The 18,140-nt window shown below is 46.5% G+C and overlaps 1 protein-coding gene and 1 long non-coding RNA gene across 3 annotated transcripts in view; one reads left to right on the forward strand and one right to left on the reverse strand.

The window, feature by feature from the left end:
* CCDC149 (coiled-coil domain containing 149) overlaps positions 1-10,493 on the reverse strand; it is a 115,725-nt gene extending 105,232 nt beyond the window's left edge. The window contains exon 1 of one of the 2 annotated variants that reach the window (XM_040237938.1): positions 10,358-10,493. In XM_040237938.1, coding sequence (XP_040093872.1) covers positions 10,358-10,405 — 48 coding nt within the window. In that variant the 5' untranslated portion in view covers positions 10,406-10,493. The remainder of the gene's footprint in view (positions 1-10,357) is intronic. The other variant, XM_040237939.1, reaches the window with a different exon arrangement.
* Positions 10,494-10,661: 168 nt separating this feature from the next.
* On the forward strand, positions 10,662-17,813 carry LOC120861990. Its single transcript, XR_005720674.1, has 3 exons — positions 10,662-10,811; positions 11,747-11,835; positions 17,081-17,813. It is a non-coding gene; the product is annotated as an uncharacterized LOC120861990 (long non-coding RNA).
* The last annotated feature ends 327 nt before the right edge of the window (positions 17,814-18,140 follow it).

Consider the following 18,140-nt stretch of genomic DNA (forward strand, 5'->3'; position numbering starts at 1 on the left):
AAGTAGACTAGGAGAGGTGAAATAAAAATAGGAACACTTCAAAATAAAACATCTGCTAAAGGTTTGTGTTCCGTGTGTACCAGGTATCTACTACCACTGGCACCATTTTCCCTGAAGGACCAGAGAGAGACAAACTCACAACTACACAAAGTCCTCTGCCAGGAAGTATCCAAAGCCCCACTATGGTTTTATTGGTGGAAAACCAGGCAGTGGGTAAGAAACCTGGCTCGCTCTGGTCATTTTTCATTCAGGGACTAGCCAAAGTCGTCTTCTAATCTTCAGCCAATGGATTTTATTCAATGTGAAAGTCACTAAATTAATTTTTTAACATAATAAGAGTAGAAATTGTCAATTTTAGAAGCACAGATGCGAATTTCCCTGCACAGGAGAGAATATGAATCCTATTAGTTAAAAATAGCAGTTGTACTCACTTTCCCCCACATGCTAATTTTAATAAACTTACTCTGAAATTAGCCTGCCACTAGGAAGATAGCTGCTCATCAAAGATGTTCCCAGGAAGCACTAAGCTTGCCTTGCAGGAGTTCAAGCACTCCCAGGAAACTCAGAACAATGCAGAATTCTAAATGGAACATGTCCACTTCTTACCAGACCTGGTCACCTCCCACCTCTCTGTCACACCCAGCACCACCACTCTCTAGCCACACCTTGAGGGTCATCCTGGACTCGTTCTATTGCATCTTCCTAATCGACTTGGCTATGAAATCCTGTATGTATCTTCCTTTAAAATCTATCTCATAGACATCCTTTTTTCTCTAATCCTCACTGATTCTGTATCCTCTTATCACTTTATTTATTCAAATATCTAAGCAGTCACATATTCTACATTCATTGACTATCTACAAAGGGCAAGGTCCAGTGGCAAGTGCTAAGGTCACAATAACATATGGTCCCTACCTTCAAGGAGTTCAAGATCTTTTGGGTCCAGTGGAGACAGAGGCAAGTCAAAGGTTGGTTAAAGAACCATATGATAAATGGTATGACTTAGGTGCAATAGAGGTAATTGGGAATATTGATGGTGACAGAAAAGACTAGATTGCTGGTAGCTCATCTCCACTTATCTTGCCCTGATTTTGAGGACAGCTACCAAATTTGTCTTTATATCCTTACTGCCTGGCACAGTGCCTTGTGAATGACAAAGGCTCAGTGCTTGTTGAGTTCAGTGGAAACAAATCTTTCCCAAGTATTTTCATCAACTTACACTCTAGCTAAAAAAGCTTTCAGTGACTATTGCCAGCTACATCAGAGCACAGCCTTCTGTCTTCTTTTAAAGCTGTTTGCCATCTGGTCTACTCTGGCCATCCAACCTCCATTTCTGCTATACCTCAATGCACTGCTGCTGCTGCTGCTAAGTCGCGTCAGTCGTGTCCAACTCTGTGTGACCCCATAGACGGCAGCCCACCAGGATCACCATCCCTGGGATTCTCCAGGCAAGAACACTGGAGTGGGTTGCCATTTCCTTCTCCAATGCATGAAACTGAAAAGTGAAAGTGAAGTCGCTCAGTCTTGTCCAACTCTGTGCAACCCCATGAACTGCAGCCCACCAGACTCCTCCGTCCATGGGATTTTCCAGGCAAGAGTACTGGAGTGGGGTGCCATTGCCTTCTCCAACCTCAATGCACTAGTTTTAGCCTTTAGCTAGAGCATTCCCTCAAAGGCTGACCACCAGTTCAGTGCTCAGGGCTGCTTCCTGTCACCTTCGCCCACGCCCTCTTCACTCAAAGGTGAGGGACTCAGTTCCAATTCTCCTTTAAGACGTTTCCCACTTCTTCAAGCCTCACCAACTGCCTGTATATGTATCTAAGATCAATTGTTATTGTGCACTGCTTCTTTGTTTAATAATAATATCAATATGAACGATGCTTTGAAATATTAAATGATACTCCATCCAAAATTCCTGTAACCCCTCCCCCTTTTCTCCCCACATATCCCTCTCCCTCTTAAAAGTCAGACAGTCTGCATTCAAGTTCCAAGGAAGAGAGCACTCCGCAGAACACTGGAAGCAAAGCAACTGACTTTTCAACTTAGAAAGCCTGATCCTTAAGACACCAGGGCACAGAAGAGTCTCTCCAGTTTCTCCCTCCCCCATGGTCCTCCAATAGACTAGAAAAGATCTCCAGTTGAGCAAAGGCAGACAGAGTGCAAAGGAGGAGAGAGCCTGGATATCAGTGAGTGTCTAAGAATGAACACTAATCACCCTGGTGTGGGGAGAACAGAGTAAGAACAGCAGGCCTGAGGTTTGTATGTGGAGGCGTAACTAGTTGTGACAGAAACGTGGTAAGTGGGGAATTAGTCAATCTCTCTATAGCAATAGCTGTCTGGAATATCCATTCCCCCTCCCTTTGAAAGATTTAGGTTTATTGAGGTATAATTTACATAGAGGAGAAAATCATTTTGAGGCATACAGATCTACGGATTTTATCAAACTTACATAGTCATCCAGTCATCAATACAACCAAGGCATAGACTATGTTCATCACTTCAAAAGCTGTCTCATGTTCCTTTGCAGTCAATCTGCTCACCCACTCCAGGCTCTGGCAACCACTGATCGGCTTTTTTGTCCTTTTAGTTATGCCTTTCCAAGAGCTTCATATTGGTGGAATATTGCAGCCAGGGCCTTCTTTTACTTGCCATGTTTTTGTTTGCATCAGTAGCCCATTCCATCTTAACACTGAACAGGATGTAGCAATGACACGGATGTAGCAATTTATCCACTCACTAGTTTTGAACATTGTTGTGTTTTCAGTTTTCAGCAATTATAATAAAATTGAAATAAACATTCCCATATAGGATTTGAAATAAACGTTCCCATATAGGATTTTGTGTGGACATGCGTCTTCATTTCTCTTGAATCAACATCTAGGAGCAGAATTGCTGGGTTGGGTTAGGTGTCGGTTTGACTTTATAAGAACTTACAAACCTGTTTCCAAAAGTGGTCGTACCATTTTATACTTCTCTAGCAACGCAGGAGACTTTCTGTCACTCTGCCTCCTTGTCAACACTTGGTTTTTCCATTTTTTATTTGTGAGTCTGCTTTTCATTCGAATAGATGGATTGTAGCCTTTTGCGTGTGTGTGTACTCAGTCGCTCAGTTGTGTCTATTTTGCAACCACACGGACTGTAGCCCACCAGGCTCCTCTATCCAGGGGATTATTCAGGCAAGAATTCTGGAGTGAGTTGCCATTTCCTCCTCCAGGGGATCTTCCCACCCAGGGGTCGAACCCAGGTTTCCTGTGGCTCCTACACGGGCAGGAGGATTCTCTACCCCTGAGCCACCGGGGAAGCCCCTTGTGGCATCTTACTGCAGCTTTAATTCACATCTTTCTGATGACTGGTAATGCTGAATATCCATTCATATGTTTATTTGCCATTTGAATCTCTTCTTCAGTGAAGTGTCTATTTAACTCTTTTGCCCATTTAAAAAATTAGGTTGTTTTCTTACTATTGCATTATAAGAATTCTTTATATATTCTGGATATAAGATACGTGTTATGCACAAAATTTCTCCCAGTCAGTTTGTCTTTTCATTTTCTTAACAGAGTCTTTCAAACAGTAGACTTTTTAAAATTGTAATAAAGCCCATTTTATCCTTTTTTTTTTCCTTTTATAGTTTGTGTTTTCTGACTTTTAAATAGAACCCTCCCAAATTTAAGTTGGGTACATCCAGCTTAAGATGACATTTCCTAGCCTGCCTTGCAGCTAGATGGAGCCATGTGATGATGCTCAGACCAATGGGGTACAAGAAGTGATTCCCAATTAAAGAAAAGTAAGCAGAGCATCCCTAATTAAAGAAAAGCCCTTTGCCCTGAGCTTCCCCTTTCTCTCTCTCTCCCCTACTTATGGGTTGGGACAAATCATGGCAACCATCCAGCTTTAACTATACAGTTGAGGTTCACCCCCTCAAAAAATAGTAGAGAAACAAGATGGAAGAAACCTGGGTTTTTAGATAACACGTGGAGCAGGGCTGTCCTCCTAGACTGGACCACATATTGTAACACAAAAAAGACCTAAATATCACTGGGGAGTAGGTATCTTTTTCAAGTGGTTTAGATTTTACCCTAACAAATACACTCTTCTTTCTTAGGAAGTAAAAATCATCCCCAATTCCCTGGACCCAGCTTGGTATGGTGTGGTATGTCTATGCAAAAAATTGCACCATAGTTTCTTAAAGTTTTCCTTAGTTCAGGAGTGATTCAGGGACAGCAGAACATGATCAAAGCTACCCACCTTGGGCAAGAGAGCAAAGTCCCCCAGATCCAGAGCAGTGAAGGAGCAGTATACCACCTTGCTCTTCACTCACCCAGGGTAGCATGGGTGTGGTACAGACACCAAAGGGCCAGAAGAGGGGAACAAGGGAGGATACAACAGTGATCAGCAATGACCAGTGACCAGATACTAGACTGAAATAAGGAGAGTATGGCTAAACAAAAATAGTCTAGACCAGATGTGTGCCCCTCCACACCATCACTCCTGCCAATAGGGTGATATGCTAGTCTACACTACTTACTTACAATGGCCAAATACTACTAACTCCCTCTAGTACTCAAATACAAGTTCAGGAAGAGGTGTGACTCCAATCCAGATTGTGTTTCCACTCCCCTTCCAATGGGAGTTTGTAATCAAAACTAAATGTTATAACAAAATAAAGAAGTTTTTGTTTCATGAACATCTAAGTTGGTATCCTGAGGTCCACCCTCACTACACTGATATTTGCTGAACACTAACTGCTTGACAAAGAGAACAAAGCACTAACAAGCATGATTTCATCGGAGCCTCACAATAAAAGCACCTATATGGCATGTACTTCACGATCCTGTTTAAGGATAAGAAAATGAGCCTTGGAGGAGTTGCACAGTGTGGTCATTCTATCAACCTCCATTCCCCTTCTTCTGGCAAACAGTCCCACTGCCCCAGTCCACTCACAGTCCATGTGGCCTGGGCAGGGCCCCATGTACAAGATCCCGGACCCCTGAGCAACTTCTCCAGGGCAGGTAAGGGATATAAGTGGGTTCAAAGGGAGTGATTCCTGAGTTTTTATGGGACCTCTGACATGAGAGTTTCTGTCTCTCCCTCTGGACTTGAAGGGTGGGAGGATGATACCAGGCAACAAGCAGACCCAACGATGGAGAGAAAGCATCCATTTGAGTGGTCTGAGGGCTGAGTCCAGCTGTGCCCCATGCCACGCCATCTTGGAATGATTCAGCTGCATTAGTTTGCTAGAGGCTGTTAACACAACGGAGAAGGCAATGGCACCCCACTTCAGCACTCTTGCCTGGAAAATCCCATGGACAGAGGAGCCTGGAAGGCTGCAGTCCATGGGGTCGCTGAGGGTAGGACACAACTGAGCAGCTTCACTTTCACTTTTCACTTTCATGCATTGGAGAAGGAAATGGCAACCCACTCCAGTACTCCTGCCTGGAGAATCCCAGGGCCGGGGGAGCCTGGTGGGCTGCCATCTATGGGGTCGCACAGAGTCGGACATGACTGAAGTGACTTAGCAGCAGCAGCTGTTAACAAACTGCATAAACTGGGTGGCCCGAAACAGCATAAATTAATTTCTGATAGTCCTGGAGGTCAGAAGAGTAAAATCAAGGTGTAGGAAGCGCCAGGCTCCCCAGTAAGACTCCAGAAGAAGACCCTTCCTTGCCTCTCCCTAGCTTTGGGTGGCTGCCAGCACTCTTTGGCATTTCTTGGCTTGTAGCAGCACAACTCCAACCTTTGCCTCTGTCATCACACAGCTTTCCTTCCTCTGTCTTCATATCATCTTCTCTTTGCACATCTCTGCACTCCAATTTCCTTCTTCCTACAAAGACACTGGTCATTGGATTAGGAGCCCACTCACATGACTTCATCTTAACTTGATTACGTCTTCAAAGATCTTATTTCCAAAATAGGTCACATTCACAGGGATTGGGGGAAGGGGATAGGACTTGAACATATCTTTTGGGGACACTATTCAAACCACAATATTAGTCAATAAACTCCTTCTGAGCTAAACTTCCTTGGGTTGGATTTTGGACCATTTGTACCAAGAAAGAAGTAGAGTCATGACGTAGGTCCAGATCTCAGTTAACAAACAAAACCCAAAGTCATACCCTTAACCACAGGCTCAGACTGTAAGCCTCTTCTACTTCTCTACCCCAGATGTCAGTGGCTCAACTTTGGGTAGAGGCCCAGGGTTAACAAGGCTTCCCAGGTGGCTCAGTGGTAAAGAATCCGCCTGCTGATGCAGGAGATGCAGGTTTGATCCATGGGTTGGGCAGATACCCTGGAGGAGGAAATAGCAACCCACTCCAGCATTCTTGCCTGGGAAATCCCATGGACAGAGGAGTCTGGAGGGCTACAGTGCATAAGATTGCAAAGAGTCAGACAGGACTGAGTGACTGAGCACATACCCAGTCACTGAATATATAACATGCTCAAGGAATACAGCATTGATTGCTATCTAATTAATTAACCAAAATTCAAACAGCAAGATTGAATTGGGCATGGTTTATCATAGGGAGCCGGCTGACAGATGACCAGGATTTTTACCTTAGAAATAAAGTTATGGATTGTCTGCACGACTGCATTTCAAGATGTCCTCTTGTATTTGAAGGCTCACCTCAGGTGGTGATGAGAAGATGGTTTCCCCCTCCCCAGACATTTAATTTCCAGAATAGAAGAGCATCCACGCTTCTTTCACATGCATAGCCATGTTTACTTCAGGGCCTGAGAGAAGGCTGTAGTTTCAGCTTGTTATACTGAAAATATGAAAATAAAACTGATCTCTATAGGGTCATTTAAATGAAAACTGCTTTCTAGAGGCAAACCGGGAAGCAAACTGATTGAAAGAGAGCACAGAGCCCTGGGCAGGAAGGGCAACGGGGTGTGGACTCAGGGCAGGAGGTAGGGCCAGGGATATCTGCAGAAATAGGTGGGCACCTGTCAAAAGCCCATTTGATCTGGGTTACATGTCTGGTGACGTCTTCCCCAGTTCCTCCCACTGGCTTCCAAAGTCACTTTCAAAACCATTAGACTCTGACCATTGTAGCTGTTGTTTAGTCACTAAGTCATGTCTGACTCTTTGCGACCCTATGGACTGTAGCCAGCCAGGCTCCTCTATCTGTGAGATTTCCCAGGCAAAAATGCTAGAGTGGGTTGCCATGCCCTCCTCCAGGGGATCTTCCTGACCAAGGGACTGAACCCCTGTTTCCTGCATTGACAAGAGGATTTTTTATCACTGAATCACCAGGGAAGTCCCACCCACTGACCATACTCTTCTTTGAATCCTACATGCATGAGTCCCAGACGATGTCTCTACACCAGACCCAGTGTAAACCCATGGGCAGGAAATGGTCAGAGAAACACCTGGGGAGCCCTGTTTGTAAGAAAAGCAGATGATTCGGGGGGGCTATAGCCCTGGCACTTTCATACATTAAGGTAATTAGTTTCCCATGGTTGCCACAACAGATCACTGCAAGTTGGGTGGCTTTTCATACAGAAATGTATCTCTCACGATTGTGGAAGCCAGAAGTCCAAAATCAAGGTGTTGGCAGAACTGGTGCCTTCTGGAGACTCTGAGGGACAACCTACTCCAAGTCTCCTCCAGCTGCTGGTGGCTGCTGGCAGTCTTGGCATCCCTGGGCTGTCACTGCCCAGCTCCCCATTCTACCCCTATCTTCACAAGGGCTTCCTTTCTCTGTGTCTCTGCTTCCCAACAGCCTTCTGCCTTGCAGCTCTGTGTCTCGAATCTAAGAACACCAGTCCTTAGATTTAGGGCCCCTTCCTAAATCCAGGATGATCTCATCTTGGGATCCTTAGCTGATTTTATCTGCAAAGATCCTGTTTCCAAAAAGGTGTTATGACAGCTACTGGGATGTTAAGACTTAGATATATACATGGTGGAAAGAATACAATTCAACACACTACATTGGATCTGGGGAGAGACCCAGAAGCTTCCATTTCCTCCCCAAATTCCAGTGACTCTTTGTACTTTTTATTCCCAAAATGTCTCTGATAATCTGTAGATGATACTCTGAGCAATATTTATCCAATTGCTGAGGATTCAAAGATGAATAAGACAGAGATCCCTCCCTTCGAGAACCTGCTCTCTAGGCGAAGATACACACAGATGAGCTGGTGATTAAGACACAAAGTGTGGCCTAGTGATCCTGAGCTCTGGAGTCAAACAGAACAAATTCTGCCCCTTTCAGATGTGAGGCTCTGAGCAAGTTCCTTAGCCTGTCTGAATCACGGTTTCTTTATCTGTAAAATAAGAACTAATTTCTACCTTATACATGGTGGATGGACTCAAGGAACAGCTTTTGGCTATTATGAAGTTGGGAAGCATTCTGCATTCATTTTCACACCCCACAGCCTCGAGCTGTGTGTACCCCATGTCCTTAGCTGTAATAAATGTCTGAAGGCAAGACGGCAAGTGCCCTGGAGATACACAGCTAGGACAGACAGGAAAACTCTGGAAAGACCCCTTTCTCGATCTTGACTTATTCTCCAAGTATACTTTTGAGGACCTACTGTGTATGGAGGTCAGTGTGTAGGCACCTGGAACAAAGCCAAATGAAACACATAGCCTAGTGGGGAGACCAGAAGGCTGCAATACCACGTGGTCGGTGCAGGGTAGAGGCATCCTGGATCCAGGACAGCCATGCCAGGAAGTACTTCCTTCTTTGGTCTCACATCCTTCATATTCCACCTTTTAGGATTCGCTTAGTGTTTGTGGTGTGAAACTCTTCCCACACTATACTATATATGCTTAAGGAGTTCTCTGAGGGCAGGAGGGGTTGTCTGTTTTCTCGGCCACTGCATTCCAAATACAGAGTGATGTACCTGACTCCTAACAGTCATTCGACAGGTATTTGCTGGAGTAGTGAACATTCTGCTATTTCAGAGCTCAGCACCGGACTTCCAAGAAGAACTACCTCCAGCTTCCTCCACTACTGGGTCTGATTCTCCATGGGCCAAGAGAGAAGATCTCCAGTCTCTGTGCCCTGACAGAGGAGATGCACAACAGTGTATCATAATACTGTGCAGCTGTTACTTACAGACTGAGAGTGGAGAAGCTAAACTTGACACTTGAAGCCATGACAGCCCATTCCTCTTCAGAAATACAATGTTTTGCGCACTGGACATTAAATACGGTTATTAGACTGAGCTGGAGGCCCAGGAAATGATTAAAGGGGAAAGACGGTACAAGTGTTCCCTTCCAATACTCAAGAAAGGAAGACAGCAAACCATTACGCCCCGACTGGTACACAGTAGGATTAAGAAAAAGAAGGCCCAAGCTGGCCTTGCGGGTGGGGATGGTCCTCAGGAGGGAAAGAACGGAGAATTGCTGGGAGATGGTCAGCACGGCTGGGTACATGACTCACTGCCATCACAAATAATGGTAAGTCAGGAGAAGCAATTTACCTGTGAGACCTCAGCACCCCGCTTTCACCTGGAGAAGTCAGGCCCCAAAATTCTTAGAGTGGGTTGAAGGGGAAATCTCATAGGAGCGCAAAAGCCGACCCCAGGGGTGTTTATAACAAAATCTTTGCGGGGCAGGGGGGCGGGGGGCAGCGCCGCCGGGCTCAGGGCATTCTCTGCTTCCACAGAGAGTTCTGCACCAGTGCTTCACCCCTTTGATAAACAGCCAGCCACCTTACTGGAGAAGGCAATGGCACCCCACTCCGGTACTCTTGCCTGGAGAATCCCATGGATGGAGGAGCCTGGTAGGCTGCAGTCCATGGGGTCGCACAGAGTCGGACACGACCGAAGCGACTTAGCAGCAGCAGCAGCAGCAGCCGCAGCCGCCGCCGCCTTACACAAAGGTGGCCCACGGTAAATATATGCCGGCTGAACTGAACCTGAATGAATGAAGGCTACGGAGGACCCTATGGAATCTCCCCTCCCTCCCCCAAACCTCCGCCGCAGGTGATTCCGCCGGTCACAGCACCCGGATTCACCCCCCCAGCACCACCTCTCCGCTTCGGCACTGGGCGTCCAATCGCTTGGCTCCAAAACAGCGGTAACCGAGAAGGCAGGTGGGGCTTGGCTCCCACTCCCGGATCCGCGCTGCTCTCTCCAATCCAGGGCCAAGCCCTGCCCAGAGGGAAGAGCCCTCCCCCAAAGGCTGGCACCAGCTGTCATGGGAGAAAGTGGCGCCCGGACAGACGGGAAAGTGCGGAAGGAACCGCGCACCTCGCAGGACGCGCGGGGGCAGCGAGCCGAGGCCAGGGAGTGCGCGTCCCCCCGCGCGTCCCCGGCCGGCTCGGCCACCGGGGGGTAGGGGGCATGGGCTCGGGGCTGGCGGCCGCTCGGCCTGGCCCATCCCGCCTGGCCGGCGCCTCGGCCTCACCTCGCTCACCAGCCCCTGCCAGTCGCTCTCGGTCCGGTCGCCGTTCATGGCCTTCTCCTCCCGGCGAGGGCCGGCCTCTCTAACGCCGCCCTCCTCCGCCGCTGCGGCCGCCGCCGTCGCCGCCCGGGCCCCGCGCGGCCCCGAGAGGGCCCGGCACCTCCGAGCCACCGCGCCGCCGCCTCCTGAGGCCGCCCGCGCTGTTGACTCAACGTCAGCCTCCGCGGGAGGAAGAGGAGGAGGAGCCGAGGCCCGGGGCCCGGCCACCGCCACCGCCCGGCCACCGCCACCGCCGAGCGGGCCCGGATCCCGCGCTCTTGGTGGTCCGCGCCCCATCCCGCGGGAAACTCCTGACCACCGCTCTCCGGGCGGGAGGTGGCTCGGCTTCCCCCTACAAGAAGCAAAACCCCAAATCCAGCCGTTCCCTGACCACCATCACGGCTCCCACCACTAGAATGTTGCCTCCTTCTCTGATAAACCTTAGGTACAGGGCCTGGCACATAGTAGGTGCCCTGCAAATATTTGTCGAACCTATGGATGAATGAATTACGTGTTATTATATATTCAACGTAGTTTTAAGTTACTAATGTCTGTTTCTATTTATTTCTTGAATTATCAGCTGTCATGAATAAAACACAAATAAAAATACTGAAAATAAAACGGGAATGAATTCTAAGTAGAAGCTAGAGCTCTGAATAGGATGCTTAATGTGTGTCAAAAGAGATGTTGAAGACAGTGGCATCAAACTGAGACTTTCTCATAAGTGGAAGGACTAAAAGGGATTTACAGAGAGCAGGGGAATCTTCGCACGGCAGTATTATTGGAGGTGGTTTTCCCCAGTCACCTAAAATCCTGACCTGAACCAGGACCAGCAGTGAGCTTTCCATACTTTGAGAAGCGCTGCCTGTGGAAATGAGCATATAGGTTGAGAAGCTGTGAATCCATTTTACAGTTGTGAATGCACCGCCTCCAACATTTATTTGTTTTAGTCCCTAGTGATCCTGACTCAACCCTGCAGGATGGATGTTACTTCCATTTATTAGAAAAAGTGGAGAAACAGAGACTCAACTAAGACTTCTAGTTCCCAGAGACCCTTTCTAGCATCTTGGAAACCTGAAAATGAAGTATCACCCCCTGGGAATTGGAAATATTGCATTGTATTGTTGGCCTTGTTTTATTGGTGTGATAGGTTGTTTGCAAAATCCTATCAATAATTTCCTGCCCATCTTGCAGTCAGTGTCCATAACTTTGACTCTAGGCTCAGCCATGTGACTTGCTCTGGCTAGTCAATGTTTGCAAATGTGACTTGCTCTGGCAAAACAACGTTTGCAAATGTGCTACACAAGGAGGCTTGTAACTGTACAGTAGAGTTTATCCTTTCTATGCTCTTAGGAACCTGTGATTACCACCTTAGAAACAAGCCCAGAATTGCTTGCTGGATGATGAAGGACTCAAAGCCAACAACCAGTCAACTGCTACATGTGAGTGGGGCCATTAACTCCCAGCAGCTACCGTTGCCTGCATGGGTCCCGTTGAAATCAATGGAACTACCCAACTGAGCCCTGGCTAATTTGCTGACCTACAGAGTGTATGCTAAATAAGCTGTTGTTGTTTCGAGCCACTAAGGTTTGGGATGGTTTGCTATATATCAACAGCTAATTAATATAAATGGTGACACCACTGATGAAGAACCTGGATGACTGAACTCTTCTTGGCAGCCCTGGCATCATGACCTGTTGGGGCCTCATCTAAAGAAGACTCTGGCAGGCCAGGGGCTATAGAAAGGAGCCAGTCGAGTAGGCAGCACTTTTATTCAGTGTCTGTTGTGTGTGCTCATCCTGGAGACATTCAGTAACAGTGCAGACCCTTCAATAACCAGTCCAGGTCCCTGTCCTTGAGGCTCTGCAAACCTTACCATTTAAGTTTTGGAAACAAGTGCTCTAGGGAACAAGAGAAAAAAGATGAGGCTCGAATATAGCTAAGGCTTCTGGGCTTCTGACCAGCTGGGCCGCCGAATCCATTCTTTGTAATCCAAGAGAGTGGAAAGGTCATCCCTAAGCTGAACATCTAGGGTTAACTCAGCATCAAACACTTGTTCCTAACAGCCCAATGGATGTCTCACACTAAGAAGAAAGGTATTGTCTGCCAATACGTAGCCCTTTGGCAAACCAACCGGTTTCATTCCAACCTGTCAATGAAGAAGACTGTAGGAAGAGTGGGCATATACTCGGTCCATCTTGTGTTCCACTGCCTCATGGTCTGCATCCTGCTCCTGGCTGGAATTCAGGTGGGAAAGCAGCCCGCCCCTTCCAGTTACCACGTTTAGCTGAAGCTTTCAGTACTGCTGTGGCTTTGGGGGCTTCACTGGTATTTCGGGCAGTAGGATAATCGGCAAGCTGTTGGGAGTGAAGGAATCTTCACATGAGAGATTGCGTACTTTAGGACCACTCTCTGAGTGACTCTGTTGCCCCTTCTTGCTTTCCTTCTCTGAAGTAAGTCAGCCAGTTATTAAGGTGTCTAAAAATAAAACTGGGGAGGACAAATCAAAGAGTGGCCAGCCTCTTCCCACCCCAGCATGCTGAGAAACTTTCAACTCACTTGAAACGGCATCTCCAGTTGCCTGGGTTTCCCTTAGAGGTTTTATGCCCCAAGTGCCAGCTTGAACCTGCTTAGCTTGTGAGATGTGATGAAATCACACACCAAGGCGATGTAGCTGCAAGCGTTTCTTTTTCATCTCTTTTCATTTATGTAGCCTGACATTGAGTAATAATAATAATTAAACGCAGTTTAAGCTTTTAGGCACCTATACCAGGAGGCCTCTAGACACCTCATCAACAGCAGCCCAGGCTGACAAAAACCAAGCTAATTACATTGTGGTTAACTTTTTTCAAAGAAAAAAATAAAACCGCCCATCAACTGTCCTCACCTCTGATAAAAGTAGTACATCAAATGTTCCATCTCACAGTCCATTTGCATGGGACCAATTTAAAGCCAAGTGGCTTTGTCTTAAATTTGCCACCCTAGCACTAAGTATTGAAACATGGCTTTAGCCTCTATTTTCACACCCCCTTAACTCTCTGGAAAATCTCTAGGGACCCAATTTTTCCATGTATATTCATAGCCCCAGGGCCAGTTCTATTTATTTATTTATATGAACAACATTCAGAAAACGAAGATCATGGCATCTGGTCCCATCACTTCATGGGAAATAGATGGGGAAACAGTGGAAACAGTGTCAGGCTTTATTTTGGGGGGCTCCAAAATCACTGCAGATGGTGATTGCAGCCATGAAATTAAAAGACGCTTACTCCTTGGAAGGAAAGTTATGACCAACCTAGATAGCATATTCAAAAGAAGAGACATTACTTTGCCAACAAAGGTCCGTCTAGTCAAGGCTATGGTTTTTCCAGTGGTCATGTATGGATGTGAGAGTTGGACTGTGAAGAAAGCTGAGTGTGGAAGAAATGATGCTTTTGAACTGTGGTGTTGGAGAAGACTCTTGAGAATCCCTTGGACTGCAAGGAGATCCAACCAGTCCATCCTAAAGGAGATCAGTCCTGGGTATTCGTTGTAAGGACTGAGGCTGAAGCTGAAACTCCAATACTTTGGCAGCCTCGTGTGAAGAGTTGACTCATTGGAAAAGACTCTGATGCTGGGAGGGATTGAGGGCAGGAGGAGCAGGGGACGACAGAGGATGAGAAGGCTGGATGGCATCACCAACTCGATGGACATGAGTTTGAGTGAACTCCAGTAGTTGGTGATGGACAGGAAGGCCTGGCGTGCTGCGATTCATGGGGTCGAAAAGAGTCAGATGTGACTGAGCGACTGAAATGAACTGAACCGAACTGATAGTTAGAAGAAAGTGCTTAGGTGCTTTGGAATAATGCTTAAAACTGTCGAAAGTTTGAGAGAGTTTTACCTTCATCTAAGAAACTGAACCAGCAGGTACTAATGAAAACAAAACAAAATAAATCTCAGGAGAGAATGGGAAAGATAAGATGACTTGAACTTATCGTTAGAAACCAAGACTCCCGTTTCGGGTTCTCACCTGACTTATTAGATAAGTTTGGCCATGTCAGAACAGCTCCAGACACATGGGGAAGCCCTAAAGCTTTTGATACAACTTCACCACATGATATTTTCAGTTCAAAGTCTGGCTTCCCAAGCAGAAATATCAGCATTCTCATTAAAGGAAACTAAGCAAATATTCAGTAGAGATTTCGGCTCTGCTCCTCTCCAAATGTACAACTGGGGCAGTGTTCATGGCCACACTTTTCTCCTGCCTGAATTAGGAAACCCAGTCTGATGAACCTGGGAAAGAAATGATTCTTAATGATAGTGGTTTATATTGGTTATATGTATATGTATATATATATATATAATTAGCTCTATATGAGCCAAGGTCCCCAGTTCTTCCTCTTGTCAATGGAGGGCCAAATTAAGCAGGGCCTGCCAAGAGCCTCCACGACCTGGTTGCTAAATGCCTTCCTTCATCTTTGACTTTAACCTGGGGCAGGGGACTACAGGTCCCAGTATGCACTGCAGATAACCTGAGGTCCGCTAGGCCACTGGCCTCAGTTCTATAAATGATACACCTCTTCTCTTCCCTGGACCTGGGGATACTGTGCAAAGGGCCTCCTCCATCATTTCCCTGCTAGGGCCAACAGCCAGACACCAGACAGATAGACGAGGCTTCTAGCTGGATTCCTGACATAGAGCATTCTCTGTCTCTTAGCCCCCTGAGCTCTTGGGTGCTCTCTCTGCCTCCACTAAGCCATCCCTGCCCAGCAGCAAACAATCTGTTGCAAGCTGCTCCCCCCACCTCCAGCCCCGCTGACTGCCAATCAGCCGGGCAGCAGGGGGCGGAAGGAAGTTCCACTCCCTGCTGAACCTGCACTGAGGTACTCAAAATGACTGAGTGGGGCTGATGATGACCTGGCAGGCCAGGGACCGCCGTCGCCATCAGAAGGGGTGAAGGGTGGCTGTGACTGACTGGTGCATTGCAGCCAGGAGGTGGGGATGAGCGGAGGTAGAGGGGCAGCTTCTTTTACCTATGGAAGAGTTCTGATAAGGGAGACCAAGATGTTAGGAGGAAAGGACAATGAACTGGAGAAGGAAAGGGAGATGCAGGGCTTGTGGCTCCTGATAAGAGGCCAGGAAATCAACGAGAGATTATGAAGTGAAGCAAGAAGGAAAACGACAAATGTTAGATGATACCACTTATATGAATGAATGACATGAATCTAAAATATGACACAGAGCCTCCCTGATGGTTCAGTGGTAAGGAATCCGCCTGGGTTCCGTCCCAGATTCGGGAGGATGCCACGTGCTGTGGAGCTCCCATCCGCCACAGCAATTGAGCCTGCACTCTAGAGCCCAGGAGCCGCAACTACTGAATCCACCTGCTGCAAGTACTGAAGCCCTAGTCCCCTGGAGCCCGTGATCCGTAACAAGAGAGGCCGTCACAATGAAAAGCCTGCACACCAAACCTAGCGAGCGGCCCCTGCACGCCGCGACTGAGGAAGAGCCCACACAGCAGCAAAGACTCAGCACAGCCAAAAATAAATCAAAAGTTTTTTTAAAACCGTGTAAGAAAACTTTAAAAATAAAATAGAATATGAAACAAATGAACCTTTCTACCAAACAGAAAGAGACTCACAGATGTAGAGAATAAACATGTGCTTACCAAGGTGGGTGGGGGCAGAATGGACTGAGAGTTTGGGATTAGTAAATGCAAGGACAGCAAAGTCTACTATATAGCACAGGGAACTACATTCAACATGCTGGGATGAACTATAATGGAAAAGAATATAAAAAAAGAATGTATACATATGTATGTCTATATACATATATATATAATATAAAAGGGCCACACACACACCCACACACCCATACATATATATAAACTGTGAGAAAAAAAACTGAAAACCTTGGGCACAGGGGTTGGTGAGGATAAATCGAACCCCACCCAGTGTGGGAAGTGGAGTAAGCCATGGCCCAAGGAAATAAATGGAAAGGAGACAAGGAAAGTCATTCCATTCTCAGATTATTCAAATTTGTTGTACTTATTGATAATGTATTTCATTTCTTCCACGTGGGGGGGATATGATTCAGCACAAATTTGATGTAAATTTATGGAAATAGAAATGCAGAGAGACTACGGGTCCTTGCTGCTGGCGGGTTAGCAGCTCAGCCCTCACCCAAGCTCGGGTTACCGCTCTCTGGACTTGGGGAGCTGAAAATAGAAACGTCTGACTTGGGGGTCACTGTCCTCTCCTACAGGCCAAGAGAGGGACTGACCCTGTCGATTGGCAAGGCTTATTTAAAAAAAAAAAAAAAAAGCCTGATGATTACATAAAATAGGATCACCTACATTGTCCTCCTGTCTGATATTTGTCTTTGGGTTGGGGGACAGTTTTTACCCAGTGGAGATGGATGGGCTTATTTCAGTGAAAAGGATGGGCAAACAAGGAAGAGATTAACATTATCTAAGACCTACTGTGTACTGTGTACACTACCTACTGTGTAGTGAAGTGACACAAATGTTTTTCCTCCTGTACTGTGAAAGAATCATGGGGCTAGGGGAAAAAAAAAGAAAACAATTTTCTAGACAGGGTGAAAGGTGGCATTTCATACAAATGGCCAGAGCTGGTCAAATATTTATTGTCCATTAGGCTGTCCTTCAGAACCCTGGATGCTGATTTGTATCTTTCCCTTTCATACCAGGTCATGGCATTTCTCTAACGATGTGCCTCTCCCAGCTGGCAGCAGCCTCTCCAGCCTGGCCATGACCCTGACATCCAAGAGAACTTTGCACAGTTTGGGAATAGCTTCTCTGAGCCAAGCCTTACTATCCAACCTGCAAGTGAAATGAGAGGAAATTCAAGAGACCAAGACACAAAGCCAGACCAAAGGGTTTTACTGCCTCTTCATTCCTGCTGGAGATAAAGATTACTGGTACGCTGGTTCTCGCTTTCCATCAAAGCAAGGATTCCTTTCAACATCCAAACAGTTGTCCTGAACCACTGAGCTCACCTGGTCTGAGGGCAATCAGAAGGCGTTTGTCTGCAGCCCACAGCCAGGGTCTGTGGGTGTATTTGAGTAAATGTTTCCAAGGATGGCAGCAATCTGCTCACTTGTATTACATCCACAGGGCAGAAATTGTTAGCTCTTGGTGACACTGTTTATAATGTTTTGACCTCATTCAGTCACTGAAAGGCAAATTTCTCTTTGTTCTCTTACAGGAACACAACGAGGCAAGTAAACATGATGTCTAAGAAAGACTGTCAACAAGGGTGTTTACAGGCTTATCATGCCCTTGCTGTTCCACTGAGTAGCTTACCTTTGGGGAGAGAGGCATACATATGCCCCCTAGATGCCCACATGTGACACAGTGGTTGTCATTTATTAACACTGTTTGTTCCCATAAGGCAGGAAAAATAATCTTAAGGTGACATAAGAGAGTCTGAGGAGGGTCTTCTTTAACTTGCAGGGTCATTTATTCACTCAGCAAACATTTCTTGAGCTTCTCTTAGAATGCTGAGCTAGGCAGTGGGGAGGACAAAGAGGCTAAGACCCCTCTTCTGTCCTCATGGCCCCAAGTTTGGTAGCTGAGTTCCCCAAGCATCTGAACACTGCAGAAACATGGAGAAATATGCCAGAATTGGACTCTTCAATTGGACTATATGTCATATAGTCAGCCTCTTTAGAAACTGGGAACGAATCAGGAAATCAGATCCATTTGGTATACTTATCATGGTTAAAAAGGCAAATTTTATCTTATATA

Source organism: Oryx dammah, unplaced genomic scaffold (assembly GCF_014754425.2).
Source record: "Oryx dammah isolate SB20612 unplaced genomic scaffold, SCBI_Odam_1.1 HiC_scaffold_3, whole genome shotgun sequence".
NCBI classification, from domain to species: domain Eukaryota; kingdom Metazoa; phylum Chordata; class Mammalia; order Artiodactyla; family Bovidae; genus Oryx; species Oryx dammah.